Source organism: Xenopus tropicalis, chromosome 3 (genome assembly GCF_000004195.4).
Source record: "Xenopus tropicalis strain Nigerian chromosome 3, UCB_Xtro_10.0, whole genome shotgun sequence".
Taxonomy (NCBI): Eukaryota; Metazoa; Chordata; class Amphibia; order Anura; family Pipidae; genus Xenopus; species Xenopus tropicalis.
Genome location: NC_030679.2, coordinates 58,468,536 through 58,483,567, shown reverse-complemented (window position 1 = coordinate 58,483,567; position 15,032 = coordinate 58,468,536). Strand labels below are relative to the sequence as shown.

Genomic DNA, 15,032 nt, shown 5'->3' with positions numbered 1-15,032 from the left:
ATCGATCATTCACTTGACCTTTTAAAAAAGAATGGTTGTTGGTTTCTTTGTACAGTATAGTAAATATTATGGTTATTAAAGGAATACCATCATGGGAAACATGTTTTTTTCAAAACACATCAGTTAATAGAGCTTCTCCAGCAGAATCCTGCATTGAAATCTGTTTTGTAAAAGTGCAAACACATTTTTTACATTTAATTTAGAAACTTCATATGAGGCTAGCCATATTCTTCATTTCCCAGTGTGACACAGCCATATGACCTGTGCTCTGGTAAACTTCAGTCACACTTTACTGCTGAGCTGCAAGTTAGAGTGATATCACCCAGTGCCAAGTGTAAAGTGTGCCATTTTCTTCAGCAGCAATCATACTTCTTCAAGTTCCACAGACAAGGTTTATTGCTGTGTTGTGCACAAGAAAGTTGCCCATGCCAAAGGGCAAAGTGGCTCCTAACAAACATCAACCATAATGCTTACTTGTGCTGATGGAATCCTACACTAATAAACATATTACAAGCATAATATACCTTAAATGCATACATTTTATGAAGTTATCCTTTTTGAAAACATCTATAGTTTAAACAATCCCAATCCACAGATACAGGCCCAGTAAGTTTAGAAATGCATTTTTTCTAAGGCTTTTTTTTTTTTTTTATTTCACTTCCTTGCCCAGTTTTATTTTCATGGCTTTGAGTAGAAAGTACAGGCTGCAGTTAAAAAAAAAATGTGGCTTTTTATAATTCTGTCTCTAAGTCTAGAGGCCAAAATGGCAAGAAACACTAGCAGCCAATTCCCATGATTTTCTATTGGAACTGAGCAACACAAGTAGTACAGGCTTGTGTATATTGTGAATAACTGATGTATTCCCATGCAATATGACTGGGTGCCTTCAATTCCTGGTATACTGACTGCTCAAAAAAGCCAGCTTTTAAGAAGTTGCCCACTAAGTGATATTGAAACCGTATCTCACAGTAGATACAATCCGCCTACAATGCTTCATTGAAAAATATAACAAATTTTAAAGGGGAAGATAAAAGTACATGCATAAAGTTGTCAATTTGTTAAATATATAGGCTGGTATATTACATACATACATATTGCCTAGATTTTTACTACCCTTTAAATTGAAAGTTATCTTACTTTAAGATTGGGATGTTTCTAAATCTCACTATAAAAAATTACTAGAAAAGAGTGGGGTTGGGTTTAGAAATCATTTAACCTTTTTTTTTTTTTTTTTTTTAATTCCCAGCAGATTCTTGCATATTATGATGATTTTACATGTTCAAACTGCAGCTGTGAAATGGGATCAAATTCAAGTAGCAATAGAAGATACCATGTAACGAATGCTGTTGCTAGGCCTGCATTTTTAATTATGCCTATTATTATGAATTAAAAAACTACAACATCATTTCAGCAGTCGTTGAAGCTATACAGAAATATCCGAAGGCAAGAAGTAGAACATACATTTTTATTCTGAAATGATCTCTGGCCACAACAATAAAATGTAACAAATGTTCACTAAAATGTCATATTTCCATCATCTGCTGTACAATACATACAGTATTATAAATTTCGCCACTTTGATTCTATTCCACTACATTATAGGGAATGTAGAGTGGCGCCAGCAGCATCTTACAGAAAATGTACACAAATTATACACAAAGTCCACATTCACTCCAAATGTTCACATATCATCAGTACACACAATTGCAGCATATTACAGTCACATGTCTAAGATGGTGCTCAATAGAAATTGTCATGGCCTAGACAACTGTAGAGGTTTTGTGAGCAGTTAAAAATTACCTTTCAGAACCAAAATGTTTTGCAGAGCTGTAAAAGTGCCAACAAGAAAGAATTCAATGTGTCTTTTTATGCAAGCTGCATAAAATTGGGATGTGGGGGAATCTCGGAAGAAGTGAAAGAATCAAGGGCTTTTTTTATATACTGTATAATTAACAGTTTAGATTCTTCTTTGAGATTCCAATACAACCCAATGTCCAAGAGATGTATACCCGAACTATACATTAAAAGTGGCTTATGTGCGTTGCACCTAAATTATAAAAATCACTGGCTGGTTTATTCCAACCAGCAAATATAAAAGGAATGCACTTTGGTTCTTACCAAATGCCCTGGGATTGATCACACCATAAAAATGAAAAACAGTTTGAGGTAAATTTTACAAACACATTTTTAAGATTGTTCACTAGTATAAGCATAATCAAAACCCTGAAAAAAAAAAGAAATGATAAAAAGTATAACAGGTAACCAACAGGTCTTTCAGGACCTCACAGTCTAAGGAAGCATTTTCTAGCAGCATAATTGGCCAGCCTTAAACAACCTGCTAGAGCTATGGTTACTTTTAAGGCCTCTTAGCATGATGAATATTTTAAGACATATTAGAGTAAAACTGTATTATAGATGCCTTTACCTGCTATACTTTATAGAGTAAAGTAGGCCAAAATATGCCTGACAATGTAGCACTAATAACAAAAAGGCACATAATTCACACTAAGTTCACAAAGTATCCTGTAGTGTTTATATAAACACTTCTTGTTTCAAAGTGTTGAACTCATATAGCAAAACACTTGTGTGACAAAAATGTCTCAATATGTGCATGGAATGTGCCATGCGAGACTGCAACCAAGGATACAGCATCATACTGTGCTATCCCAAATGCTGCAAATAGGTAAGACTTCCCTAGACAATGGTAACCTGTGAGACAAAGTACTGTTTCCAAGACAACTTATTACAGATCAACCACTGAAGCCCTTAAGGTAAAAACAAAGTTAGCTTCAGCCAGCATTCTATAAGCACTTACCTTCGAAAATGGCAGAATGGACATTCATGGGAAAGTAAGGACAAGTAATGTCCGTTTCTTATAATTTGACTTTATACACCGCCTTACTCAAATACCAAGAAAACAAATCCAAATATGTATCAAAAGGGGGTTCCCGCTCAGCAACCGACAATGTTGGTAGTGCTTGTGAGTTGCCCCTTGTCTAAAAGTTTCTGGTACAGAATCAGATATCAAAATAGTGCAATCTGTTTTCAGTGGTGAGAACATAAAAGATGATTTTTGTTTTAAAATATTGAGGTACTGTTGCTTTTGAATCTCCCACCAAAGAATGAGAAAATACGACTGCCATAACAAAACTGCAACATGAGGATCTAGGAGATCCTTGAGCTGCTTGAATGGCATCCAGTGGGATGGAAAAAGCAGTAAATGAAGAGAGGCAGGTAGGGTGAAAGTTGCGGTACGTGCTTATATACTGTCCTGGATACCCTTGCAATTATACAGGATGATGATTACTACAATAATGATTTCCTGTTTAACCCTAATGTACATTAAGAAGGGCCTGACCTGCTGCTGGATTACAAGTGTGGTCTGAATCCAAATTGAAACTTGAAGTAAATAGTTATATCCATTATTATCTCTTTGCTATTCGACTTGCACTTAAATTTAAAAATGTAGCCAGAAACATTTTAGCCATTGTTTGGGGACCATGCTTTAAGTAACATAAAAATTAAAAAGCAGAGCTGCAAATTTAATGTAACCACAATTATACCCACACTTTCCAATTAAACCTACATTTTTGGACATTTCACAAAAAATAAAATGTCAAATATGTATAAAAGTACTTAAAATGCCATTCATAGCTCAAACTTATCTAAACAACTTTTTAGCTTAAAGCTTTGAGCTACTGTAATTAACAATGTAGTGGAGATAAATGAAGAGAGGAAAGAACACCTTTCATGGCAAGTATACAAAGATTACTAATGCACATTTAAAGTACTTCTATTGATATCTAACATTGTTTGGTTGAACTGCTCCTTTAAAAGTGTGGCTTACAAACTGCAAGGGATTAAGAACAAAATCTCACAGCTAAGCAATCTGTAGGCTAAAGGGAAAGGGGATAACAGTCAAACTACAGCTTTTAATTGAATCCCAATACACAAAGCTGTTTCACAGCACAAGGTTGCAACACTTCTTTTTTCCTTTATAAATATGAACATCCTACTGATCCTTCAGTAATACCAATGCCTTCCGCTATTCTTACATTAAAAATACTAAATTGACTTCACGTTGCATAAAACCATTAGATATCCCCCCCCCCCCAAAAAAAACCCATAGCAATCAACACAAAGCAATAGTTTAAAAATTTGCTTATCGTCAATGCCCTTTTCATGTTGAGAAAACGTTTTTTTAATCACCTACATATAGAATATATCTAAAGGTATATTTATTAAGGTAAAATGAAATCCTTTGGCTATGTCAAAAATAAGAAAAAAGGTATTAAGCTACCTTTATTAAATGAAGTGATTCAACTGCTCAATTTGAAGTATAAAGGCAGTACCTTTCACAAATCAGTTTCATGTAATTGCTCCAAATGCAAACAAATGTTACTGTATATACTATTGTGCCAGCTTTGTGCAAGGCCCATTTAACAGAAGCCAAAATGCACCGATCTACACATCTATACTGTGTGAGTGTGTATTAAACATGTTTTCAATGCTCTAAATTGCCTATGGCACCCAGAGCATAATCCTGTTGAATATGAATGAATTATAACTAACACTTTTGACATTAATAAATAAGTTTTAACAGTCAAGTAGTAATCAGTGGCCAGCCACTGAATTTGACACTTCCTATGTTAAAGCAAGGCCAATTACAAATCACAAAAAGGTATAAAACCTTAAAGCATTGTCCCCGTTGTTTGACAATTTCATGATTACATAAAAATACACTTGTTGCACAAACAATGTATTTAAAATAATCTGAGCAATTAAAAATGGTACAAATCCGAGTTGCTGCTTTGTATGCATAAGGCTCAGCAAGGTGTTTTCAATGTAAGATGTCCATTAAATCAGCTAACCAACTTTGGCAAGACTGTCCTTTGCTGAATATTTCCATTGGCATCCGTTATCTGGGTCAGATTAGTTCTTAACTTTGCAGCTGAGCCTGATGTTGGAGGTAACTTAGAAATAGATGTTATAGCACCAGTGCTTTCTGTTATTCTTTTAGTGGAGATCTTTTCCCCAGTTGGAGGCTTGGGCAACCGCCTCCTTAACCAATGATGGCGCAGTGCTTGGCTAGGTGTCATCCGGAGAGAAGGATCCCATTCTAAACATTGTGTCAGGAAATCAAGAAACAGAGGATCATCGCAGCCCTTTAAAGCAGTTACCCAGTCTCTACTTCCAGGGGGGCCTCTTAGTTTACCTCTTCGTGAACGACCACCATTTAATACCACGGAACCATCAGGCAGACTTGTAACAGTGCAATAGCGTGGGTAACCTTTGGAGCTAAAAAAATTTTTACCCCTTTTTGAAGCATCTAGAAGCTTTTGAGAAGGCATACCCAGTAACTCAATCATACATGCCAGCTGATCACCTTCATCTTCTCCGGGTAAAAGTGGATAGCCAGTCAACAGTTCCGCAAGAATACAACCCAAGCTCCACATATCAATAGGCATCCCATAGCGACCACCAAGAATAACTTCTGGTGCCCGGTAGAAACGTGATTGTATGTATGTATACACACGCTGGTGCTCATAACAACTAGAACCAAAATCAATAACTTTAATGCCACTTCTGCCCTGTTGTTTCAACAGAATGTTTTCAGGTTTAAGGTCACAGTGGATTATTCTGTTTTTGTGCAAAGCATCCAAGCACTGCAAGATTGAGTGAGCAAACTTGCGAACTAAAGGCAAGCTAAAGCCCTGAAATTTATTCTTCTTGATCAGTTCATAGAGATTCATACTCAATAATTCAAATGTCATACATATATGATTGCGGAATGTGAAGTTCTCCAGCATGTGAATGACATTCATATTGTTATCTTTATCTTGTTTTTTCAGGTGTTCTAGAATTCTGATTTCCTCTGCAGCCTGCCGATGAAAACGCTTTTCATTCCTTACCATTTTTAGTGCCACATGCTGATGAAGTTTGTGGTCATAAGCTTTCACAACTTGCCCAAAACTTCCTTTTCCAATAACCTTCAGAACTTCATACCTGTAGGCAACATGATCGTGCGGCACTTGTACATATGAGCCCTGATCATCATCATAGCCACCATTGTTTGGGCCGCCAATTACACCTTGTCGTTTTTTAGCATTTGGACCCAAAAAATAAATTTCAGGGTAATTAAAGATTTCATGGTGCTCAAAAGCAGTCAACTTCTGCATGTATTGCTTCATTGCTTGTTCAGGAGTTAATGAAGAAGACTTCAACTTGGTTATGCCCTCTGCTGATTTTAAAGAGCTAGAGCTTCCTTGTCTTCTATGAGTACTTTCAAGCTGCCTCTCTGAAACTACAGGTAAAGTAGATTTGCCAACAGTTGTAAGCCCATTTGGTTGTGTTGTCAGGACAGTTCTTTTGTTGCTGTTCTCTTCAAACAGTTGTTGCACCTGGATTTGTCCATGGCTGGTCACATGTAGATGTTCATTCATTGTGTGCTTATTGCCTCCAGTCTGAAAGGAAACAAATTGTAAATTAGCTATATTGCAGAAGTTTCATTCTAAATTGGATGATTCCTATACGCTAATACCATCTATTACATAGCACAAAAAAAACAAAACACAGAACTAAAATAAGCTTTAATAACCAGGAAAGTTAACGAATACTTGACACTACACCATGCACCGATCTGACAGAGAGATAGCAGAGGATATTTTTCCAAATTCAAAGTATAAACTAAATTGTTAATATGAAGGACCCAGACTGTTACATATGTTCATAAGCTCATCACTATAAGTGAGTCACACAGCAGCCATGACTGTCTTATCAGCATCCACCAGCCCTTCTGTTTACTTAACAGATGTGGAATACCGAGACCACATCAGTAGGTCTGACAAGCTGGAGCAATAACATCCCCAGAGACAAGAGGCTATGTTCCCATTACTGAAGTAATCTATAAGGGTCTCAGTTACAACATATTAATATTATTATAAATTATTATTAGTGTTATTATTAACATGCATTTACACAACACCAGCATATTCTGCAACACACTGCAAGTTAGCACAAGAGAAGCTGAACACACTTATTTTAATATATAGCACACGGAAGGAGGAACACACTATAAATGAAATGTAGTGAAATGTAATGAAATATAGGTTATAACCAACACTTGCAGTTAACTTGGGATGCTCAGTGCATTCAGCAGTAAGCAATACCCTTGCATGCATTACTATTTAGAGAAAACTAAACGGATATATTCCTCAAATTATACAGTTTCTAAATTTAACCAGTACGGTGATTTTCAATGGATTTCCTACGTGTTTTTACAATATTTGAGTAAATGTCCTACATTCCCCCAGAGACTGCAACACCCCACACTGACACAATTCTAGATCCTTGCATCAATACCATACATATTTAAAGATGAGAATTAACAGAAAAATGATCTGTAATGTTTCTACATAGCTGTGTACAAATTGTTGGTTGAATTCAAAAGAGCTGGCCTAAATCTGCTTGTTTGGCAAGGCTGCCACGGAACTGTAATCTAAGCCTCATTTACTGGTTATCACCACTGTTTTCAAGTAGCTGACATACTCAAAATATCCTGCACTATGCATGGTTTATTATACTTTGTTGTAGCTCCAGAGGCAGGGGGAACACTCCAAAGATGCCCTTCAATAGCAATGAATTAGTTTAAAGCATCCGGTGCAGTGTTATGCGATTATTGCTCCAAAATGTCAAGTGGTAATTACATGCACAAAACTGCCCCAGCTAAATTCAATTTAAAGCTAACGGAGGGACAATTTGTAGCATTATCCCCTGCCCACAAAGCTACAAAAAGTTAATGTTTTCAGATTGCTCTGTGTCAGTAACCTAAGGGGGAAAACAAATTGGAGTACCATACATGCAATACATGCCATAAACCAAAAAACTCTGTAACTCCTATACATGCACAAAATGTAGCTGCAAAAGCCTGTTCCTCTAAATGCCGTTCTAAAATATATTTCAAAGCAGAGCAGCTGTCAGGGAGCAACTGCTCCACTAATATGGCAGCTGCTCTACTCATATTGAAATGATCTGTTTCTATGAATACCGATTGCAAAGGAGTAAAAACTTGACAGAACCTCTGTCCTTTTAAAAGGACAGGCATTACAAAAACACTGTTAAATGAAAACTGTAAGCTCCATAACATTTGATGTCATTAATATTATATATACATCTGCGTTATGATAGTAAAATGAGATGACAAATGAAACAGTCACTCCATGCCCTGAGTATAATCTGATATTCTGCATCTAATACATTTAACTAAATTATACATTTCTTAAAATAAAAAAAGCATCACTTGAGCAGTTCTGGAAAGCTATGAAACCAATTGCATATACAGGAGAGTGCTACCTGCATATAAGTATTAAATATAATTCAGAAAGATGTTTAATAACCAGAAACAAACACACTACTAAAACCCCCATGATTTGAAATCATATGCTTATTATTATATAATTGTGCTTTCAATTTCCCATAAGCATGGGTGTGGCTTAATCTAATAAAAATCAAAACATTGCACATTTTAAAACGGAGCTTTCTTCCATTCTCCAAGAAAATATCAGAAAAGTAGAGTGAGAAATAAATAAATAAATGTCCACATACAATGTACTGGGAATCAGCCCTGCTGTTTTCTTGAGCTCTGCTCCACAGAGATGAGATAGAGACTAACAGTGTCTGGCTGTCAGCCTGACTGTACCTTGCACATTTATTTCTATTAATACCAATCATCTGGCTGGAATTGGAAACATGGAGGAGGGGAAGGTATGAAATCACAGGATTAAGAGGCAAAATGTTCATTTCTGTTGCCATTGGTAAGTAGGTAAAGGATAAGCTATGCCCTGCTAGTATTTCCCATAGCAGCTGTTCTTACCGTATGCGTTGGATTGCCGGTTCTGAGGGGCGGCAATGACACGGGGGATGGGGGGCCAGTTCCGGCTGCAGATCGCGGTAATCCCGGGGAGGGCTGCAGCTGACCGGTGCCTCTACCTCCTCTGCCTGAAGCACAAAACAAACACCATAGCTCAGGGCAAGGAATGTCCCCCAATAACTACATGCAGCCAGTCTCAGCCCTTGTTACTGCTTACCGGCCATTAGTTTAGCTATGTCAGCCATACGCCATGTGTAGCACTCGGGCCGCTAATACAGTAAAGGCTGCTGTTGTTAATAGGGATAAACCTATGATCTCAGATTAGCCGGCCATTAAACGCAAGTGGAAAATGAAAGAAACAGGAATTCCAAGTCGGACGGCATTTTTGCTGAGAGTCTGGCTGGCACTGCTGTCAGTCTCCCACGGATTTATTGCCTTTCCGTGCAGGGGACTGAATGCTCAGGCTGCTCCCACTGTACGGAGCTACACAATGCCCCCGGCATGATTGCTAGGGCAGAGGGGTTCCTGGCACAACAATACAGAGAGGAAGACACTGGGGATGCCATTAACTCACCTCGCATGTGACTGGGGGTTACAGTAATAGGAACGCTGGCAGCCTGGGGTAAATAAAGGGGAGCTTCCCCCCGGGGGTGCATGGTAACGCTAGATTGCGGGGACTGACAGAGAACCAGGGTTACCATAGCGCAGCAAACGCCCTCCCCCTACTCTGCTTAAACGAACATCCACCGTTGCCTGTAGCAAATACTGGGCAGGGCCGCCATTTGGTAAGGGGGGAGGGGGCAACAGACTCCCCGGGCCCGGCTGTGCTTCACTTACTTGGATTACCGGGCCCCTTGCTGTCAGCGAGCTGCATACTACGGAGTGGAGGGCGGCAGCTAGGGTGCCTGCATGTTCCTTCCCGGTAGCGTCTAGGTCCCTCTGCCTCAGAAAGGACCTTGATGACATCACGATCACGTGACAGTACCATGTGACCGCCCTGCGGAGGGTTCGCTGTAGTGCAGCGGTAGATTCAAGTGGGGGAAATGTACCAACTGATTCTGGGCTACTGCTTTCTCTGCGATATGGCGGCCTGCAAACTTCATGTTATCTGCAACTTTATGCCCCCTCGTTTGAGTTTAGCCAACTGGTAATGTAAGATGGGATCAGTGTGCTTGGGGGTAAATTCACTGTTCCTGTTATTACACAATTCCCAATTTTCCTGTTTCATATACTAATGCCCTCTGAAAGATATGTAAGGTGTGATTTATCAGCAATCAGTGTGTTATAGCTGGTGTTTCAGAGACAACATTTTCATGGGAAAAAAAACCCCAACTATCTGCCTATAATCCCCTCTAAGCACCTTTCCTCCAGATAGAACAACCTCAACCTTTATTATTAACATTTATTTATAAAGCACCAACATATTAAGCAGTGCTGTACAATAACAGTCTAACCTCATACTTTAACACTTCGACTGCCATACACATATCTAGTACGTTCTTTGGCAGTTGAAACTTTTCTTCTGCATTGGCGGCTTTTAGCCATTGGTGCGGCATAACATGTGTCATAGATTTGTGTATTGTTTGATCCCACCTCATGCTTTTATGCATTCATTCTAACACTTTTGTTAGAGAAAAAGAAAAAAAACTCCTTCACCTCAGCTCTCAATATTTCTTTTAAACTCATTTATGTTTTCTGCTCAGATTTCCAACTTTGCCAGGGAACTAAAGATATACTTTTTCCTTCTTGCCAACAGTACCTGCTTATCAGAGCCTTTTGTCCAATTTGTTCAAAAAAAGAAAGATTTTTTGCACAAGTTAGGGACAGGTGAAATTGTCAACTTTTTTTTAATATACTTTGAGGGTATTTTTGTACTAACAAGGGGCAAAATAAGATTTAGGAGACAACAATGGGTGAAATTGACGAAAAGTATTCTTACTCTTTGTTTCCTCTGGTCCTCACTGATGCAGGTTCCCTGTCAGTTCTGCAGCAGAAAGTTTCTGGGCCCAAAAGGGTGTTGGTGAAGACTGGTCCTGAAAGTGGTTTTCTCCATTTCGCAAAGACGTTAGACCACACCAGCTGTCACCCACTGTTACCCATAAACACAATTTGAGTTGTTTTGAATTTAATTCCGGCATTTTATGTGAAGATTATATTTTTGTTACAATTTAAGGACAACTATTAGGTACCAAGTTTTTATGTTCTTCTTTTTTTTTTTTTTTTTTTACATTGGTGTCCTAGACATTTTCTTTAACTCCTAGCAGTACCCTCCACCATCTCTTCTCCCAATTTGACCAAAAAGCAAAGTGTTTTTGTGTCCCAACCATCTCTTCTAGTACCTACAAACCAATGACTGCTAGGCAAGAATCATAAGATTCCAAACTCTAGCTCTAGTATGCTAAATAGAGTTCCTTGACTTATCTAGGGTATGGGTTACCTTAGACTCAACTGGACTAATTTACTGAGACCTACCTCTACCTAAAGCACATTAGTAGATCCACCTCCTGCTAGGATGGAGTCCAGGAAGATAGTTTAAGCCATGTGCTCCCTCCTGTACTATAGACCAAGGGCAGAACACAGTCTCAAGATCCGTGGGCTGATAGAGGGAAGCCTCCATCCCACAGGGCATCGGCGATAAACTGGGACTTCCTGGGTATCCTAAACAATTATTTTTGTATTCTTATGTAAAATATTCTTCCGAATACCAAATCCTAAAAGACTTGGGCAAACAAATTTTACTAAAACTTCCATCTTCTAACTTTCATCTGCTGATGGCCCACGTACTTGGATTGGCAGATTACATTTTCTAGCTTCATTCCTAAACCAAGTGATATCCATAGTACATAGTTTCAGTCAGGAACAGTATTTCACCATTCGTAAAGTCATTTGCACTCAAAAGATATCATAACAAAATCCTAGGTGGGTAGCTGTGGGCATTTTTACAAACATGGAATATTACTGTCTAAAGAGACATATTGTGTGAAAATGTCTGCAAAAACCCTACTAGTCCCGCCCATCTGTTTCACTTCCTGGTGCCTCCTTTCCCAGGCTGTGCGGCAGCTAGCCGGACCTGATTGGGAACTGAAGCCTGTCTTTGTTTGTGTGCCTGCTGGGCTGTGATTGTCTGTCCCCCTCCTACTGTGCTTCTGGCACTTGAAACAAGACCTTAAAAGATCTATAGGGAGCGACAATAAAGGGGCCAGAGTGAAACAAGCACCATATATTATTAATTATTGCCTACAAGATTTGGGGGGGGGGGCTAGTTATGCAAAATGTCTCCTTTAAAAAACATCTGGTCTGGTACAGTGAATTCTGTATAGAAAATTCAGTAGTTTTCCTTTGTTTAACTTTATTTAATGTGTCTTGTTTTTAACTGCTTTGTATGCACCACTTTTCCTTATTGGAGCTTATAAGCACAGATTCAGTCACACATATGTACCAGTTAAATTATATTTTGTGCATATATTAGCTTTGATGATCGAGGACAAGGAAGTAGAACGTTATGTAGCATTGAAGAATTGCCATTATATTTTATGTTCTATGTTCAAAATCAAAAGTGTGTTCAACTTTGAACGGGCATTCAAGTTAAGGATTTGCTGCACAAACGGCATTGAGTTTTTGCAGTATTTGTAAAATTACATACCCCATATTTTATACTCTTCTGCAAAAATAAGATGAAGTTTGCTTTATGGCCTAGGGAATATGTGTGCTATGACAGATGGCTATGGATTAATATGCTTGGGTAGGGACCTTGGCACAGAGTTGTGTAGCAGCTGATCAATAAAGATGCCAGAAGCTGTCGGTATCTCACCAGGAAATTTACTAACCAATCTGTACTTTGGCAAAAGAAAAACCCATTGAGAAAATCTACACTGCATATCATGTAGCTCTTTATTAGTGAATATGATACAGAGCACACACGGTATACATTTTCAGTACTAGTTATCAGCATAATCAGAACAGATTCAGTTCATGTATGGTGTCATGTAGAACATATGGAACCTGTTTTTTTTCAGTCCCAGTCACGGAACTTAGATTTTGCATGTAAAGTATGTGGAGCAAATAAGAAGTTGCTAAACTAGAAAGGTTTTCTGAATTCCTCACTGTCACACGTTTTTATTTTTTTCAGCTTGAAAAATTCTGACAGGATAACTTATACCTTATCCGATGACTTGTCACATCAATTTCAGTTCACAATGGAGACATATGGAGCCCCTGTCTCTGGGATTCAGGGTTTTCTTTATGCTGAAACTACTGCACACTGAGCAAGTACAACTTGTGAAAATAAATATTATATTAATGAGATCAATGAACTGACTGGTGGAGTTGAGCTGTTAGAAAATGTGCGTGTAAGGAGCAAGGGTACAATTCTGCAGCTTTTCCCTGTACAGTCTTTAAATACACTGACCTCTTCCAATAAAGCTTTCTAAACATGGCACCTTCTGTGAGTATTTATATCATGCAGGCTATTCCTAGAAATTCCCGGAAGTGAGGCTATATATAAAAGCCATTTATGGTAATTTAAAGGGGATTGTATCTAATAAAAACACATTTTAATTATTATTTAGGTTGCTTAAAAGGTAATTTAAAAATCAAAAATGAAAGTTTCCGTTATTCTCAATGTCTGTAGAAAACTACAGAAAGTTTCCTCCTAGAACAGTACGTTAGTTGTGTGCACTGGACCTGAAGTAAATTGTGTTTAATTCACACTCCATAAAGGGGTAGTTCATCTTTATCTGTTATCTGCTAAGTAACCTGTGCTTTTCTTCTTTAAATGGCTGCCAGTATGGCTATACATCAGCTTATTTATATAAACTATAGTATTGTTACTGAGGCAAACACACCAGTTGTACCAGTGCAAAGCAACAGTACATTATATTGTAATTACTTTTATACGCTTTCATATTTTGATGTTACTGTTCCTTTAAGACTTAGCCATCAGATGAAGGGGCGTGTCCCCAAAATGTCACATTTGAATAAATTACACTGGGGCTCAATTATGAACACTGATGACGCAAGTTTAAACTCACTCAAAAATTAGTTCCCATGCTTGTTGTCTGTTCTGCTGACTGGTTATAAACAGTGAACAAAGAGAAATTCACTGGGGGCACCAATGTGTTAGACACCCCCCAGTAAACATTATCGCTTACCTTAGATCGTCCAGGGTGATAATCCTGCTGCACACCACCACCAATGCCCCAGCAATCCTTTTCAGTGTCCTGGACACCGCATATGTGTAGTAGTGTAAAGATTTTACTTCAGCTTCAAAGTTGCAAATTTCACTCTACTGCACATGCATACTATCCACACAGTGCAAATGATCACTAGGACATTGCACAAGATGGCTGAGCAATGCGATAGGGGCAGCACCCTGGGCTGGTGAACTTTTCAGCAGACAGAAACACCAGCCTGAGGTCTAAGGTTAGCAAAGATATTTACTGGGGGGGTACCCATGTGTTAGACACCCCCAATGACCATGTTCACTAACCCTGGGGCAGTGATTCTGTCTGCTGAAAAGTGCACCCTTTCCTTGTCCTTTAAAGTTTTGTTCCTACATTGCTATTAACACTATTAAGAGGAACACTGCTGCTGGATGAAAAATCAGAGAAAAACAAACAAGGAACAATTTGTTTCCAGTTATTTCTGCATGGGAGAGATTTACTGTGTATCTGTACTCTCAGACAGAAGGCAGATGGAGCTATTAGTGGAAGAGTGACAATTTCAGAATAGTATCCTGACTTGGGCTGAAAGAACATACGTGTGGGAGTTCATTATGTTTTTCTTTACTCCCCAGCACAGTCAGGAATTATATGTAGCCAACATTTACTTTCTTTTGGTGTAAACTACCCCCCCTTCCCATTCCATAGATCAGATCACCTGTATCAGACCAAGCAAATCTGTGGCAAACCCTAAGGTGCTTTATCATGGTGAAGAAAGTGGTATGAGGATGTCATCATGTCATCCATGTAAATATTATCTACTACAACTACATCGGCAATCGGCTGCATCCTTAGGCCTAAACTGCTAATCTACAGAAATGTTAAGTGCTTTCTCCTGCATATGTCTGTAATTTGCATATGAAAACACAATTTAAAAAAATTCTAAGCGTTAAAATGCAAGACTAAAGGTGGCCATACGCGAGCAGATCCGCTCGCTTGGCGAT

At 38.5% G+C, this 15,032-nt stretch overlaps 1 protein-coding gene and 1 long non-coding RNA gene across 4 annotated transcripts; one reads left to right on the top strand and one right to left on the bottom strand.

Annotated features, from left to right (window-relative positions):
* Positions 1 to 1,451: 1,451 nt before the first annotated feature.
* dyrk2 (dual specificity tyrosine phosphorylation regulated kinase 2) lies at positions 1,452 to 9,882 on the bottom strand. 3 transcript variants are annotated; one of them, XM_002937535.5, is made up of 3 exons: positions 9,707 to 9,882; positions 8,873 to 8,997; positions 1,452 to 6,464 (listed from the first exon to the last, which is right to left on the bottom strand). In XM_002937535.5, the coding sequence occupies exons 1-3, from the start codon at positions 9,855 to 9,857 to the stop codon at positions 4,863 to 4,865; spliced, it is 1,878 nt and encodes a 625-aa protein (XP_002937581.2). In that variant the 5' UTR covers positions 9,858 to 9,882; the 3' UTR covers positions 1,452 to 4,862. The 3 variants fall into 3 exon arrangements, with proteins under 3 accessions (XP_002937581.2, XP_004912991.2, XP_004912992.1); XM_004912934.3 differs by lacking the exon at positions 9,707 to 9,882 and adding an exon at positions 9,444 to 9,686; XM_004912935.4 differs by lacking the exon at positions 8,873 to 8,997 and having other exon boundaries at positions 9,707 to 9,861.
* A 44-nt stretch (positions 9,883 to 9,926) lies between these two features.
* On the top strand, positions 9,927 to 13,307 carry LOC105946828. Its single transcript, XR_001924196.2, has 2 exons — positions 9,927 to 10,016; positions 12,999 to 13,307. It is a non-coding gene; the product is annotated as an uncharacterized LOC105946828 (long non-coding RNA).
* Positions 13,308 to 15,032: the final 1,725 nt, after the last annotated feature.

What these genes read in the sequence shown, in the direction of transcription:
- dyrk2 (XM_002937535.5), bottom strand. Translation starts at nt 9,857, where the DNA reads ATGGTACTGTCACGTGATCGTGATGTCATCAAGGTCCTTTCTGAGGCA. An exon ending in CAAGGGGCCCGGTAATCCAA is followed by an intron (nt 8,998 to 9,706) that starts GTAAGTGAAGCA and finishes TTTGTGCTTCAG; the next exon opens with GCAGAGGAGGTAGAGGCACC. An exon ending in CCGGCAATCCAACGCATACG is followed by an intron (nt 6,465 to 8,872) that starts GTAAGAACAGCT and finishes GTTTCCTTTCAG; the next exon opens with ACTGGAGGCAATAAGCACAC.